At 40.6% G+C, this 1537-nt stretch overlaps 1 protein-coding gene across 1 annotated transcript in view; it reads right to left on the bottom strand.

Annotated features, from left to right (window-relative positions):
- Nucleotides 1-1537, bottom strand: part of MATN1 (matrilin 1) — a 37858-nt gene that overhangs the window by 410 nt on the left and 35911 nt on the right. Inside the window, exon 7 of the mRNA XM_006021870.2 lies at nt 1121-1201. Within this exon, the coding sequence (XP_006021932.1) occupies nt 1121-1201 (81 nt within the window). The remainder of the gene's footprint in view (nt 1-1120; nt 1202-1537) is intronic.

Raw genomic sequence — 1537 nt, 5'->3', positions numbered from 1 at the left:
AAAAGACCAGCTCACAACCCCTCTTTCCCTTCACCATAAAGTAAGAGTAAAAATGTAGCCATGATTTGTGGTGTTTTTCAAGAGATTGATGGAGAATACTTGACCTTGAACTGTAAGAACGTGCAGAGTGTTGGAAAGAGATTTTCTTTGATTTAGATTGCAATGCAATTTTCAATGCCACAAAATTTTCCTGATACTCTTTTATGACCTGCAGGGGGCTATGACCCACAGGTTCAGAAACACCGATTTAGTTTGACCCCCTGCATAATGTAAGCCATAAAATTTCAGCCACGTTATACTAAAAGAAGAGACGGTTTACGTTGCAAGTAACATTGTGGAATCTAGTGTCTTGAGGTTATCCTGGAGTATTTTTTTAAAAGGGCATTCAATCCTGACAACCTAGTGACTCCAAGTGATGGAGAATGTAACTCATTCTTTGGTGAGCTCTCCCAGTGGTTCATTAATTACCTTTACTTACTGTGAAAATGTTTTGTCTTATTTTCCACTTGATTTTTTCTTGCTTCTACTTTTGGTCATTGGCTCATTATGACCTTGCTGGGTATATTGAAGGACCTCTAAAGCACAACGCATAACATTTGTGCTCTCACAGATATTACCTGTAGCCTTGTCATTGGCTGAGCAGGTGAAGGAATCAATTACATGAGTAACTGAGTAATTACATGAGATCCTGATAGCATCTGGATCTTAAACAGACAGCAAATCTTACCTTACATACTTGGGGCAAACTCTTTGGCAATAACCACAAAGCTTCCACTGTATCCACCTTTAAATCCCACCTTAAAGCTTATCTATTTTGAAGTGCCTGCAAGTCATACCGGCTGACACTTGAACAGCAAATGCTACCATTGGCCTCACCCTTATCTGCCCAATAGTGTCTGGCTTGTTCTCTTCCCGTGTCCTGTCAGACATGCAGACGTTGAGCTATCTAGGGCAGGGATTGTCTCCTTTTGTTGCACATCTGTATAGAACTCAAGTGTGTTGAAACCTACAGTCTCCCAGATGAACCCGCTCTCTGGTCAGGAGGTTTGCTAATTTGCTATCTCCACAAACTGCAACCCAACCCTGTATGTTCTGGACATGCTCAGCTTCCAAAGGATATATTTCTGTTGCAATGACTTTATGAGGTCTTCTACTTTTGTCTGGAACTTCACAATGGCTTTACATTCACATGGGTCTTCCTCTGTGGACCAGAGAACAAAAGTGAAGATGAATCAGACATAAGAGGGAACAACAAAGAATCAAAACTTAAATCATGGGGCAACTGAAATAAAGTAATGCCCATTTTCTTCAGCTACAAGCATAGAGGAAATTCAGATATCCTACTAGATTCTCTGAATGGCTATTGCTTTAACCTTAAGTTAAACAGAGGGTTACAGACTTTGCTGGCTCTATACATGCTGAACTGTGCATTATCCAGTTTTACTTATTAGATTAATGATTGTCCTATGTACTTCACAGATTCACAGAGGTTTAGGGCTGGAAGGGACCTCATGAGATCATCACATCCAGGCCCCCT

Source organism: Alligator sinensis, unplaced genomic scaffold, assembly GCF_000455745.1.
Source record: "Alligator sinensis unplaced genomic scaffold, ASM45574v1 scaffold883_1, whole genome shotgun sequence".
Taxonomy (NCBI): domain Eukaryota; kingdom Metazoa; phylum Chordata; order Crocodylia; family Alligatoridae; genus Alligator; species Alligator sinensis.
Note: the sequence above shows the minus strand (reverse complement) of the source record. Positions and strands in the feature narration are given on the sequence as shown.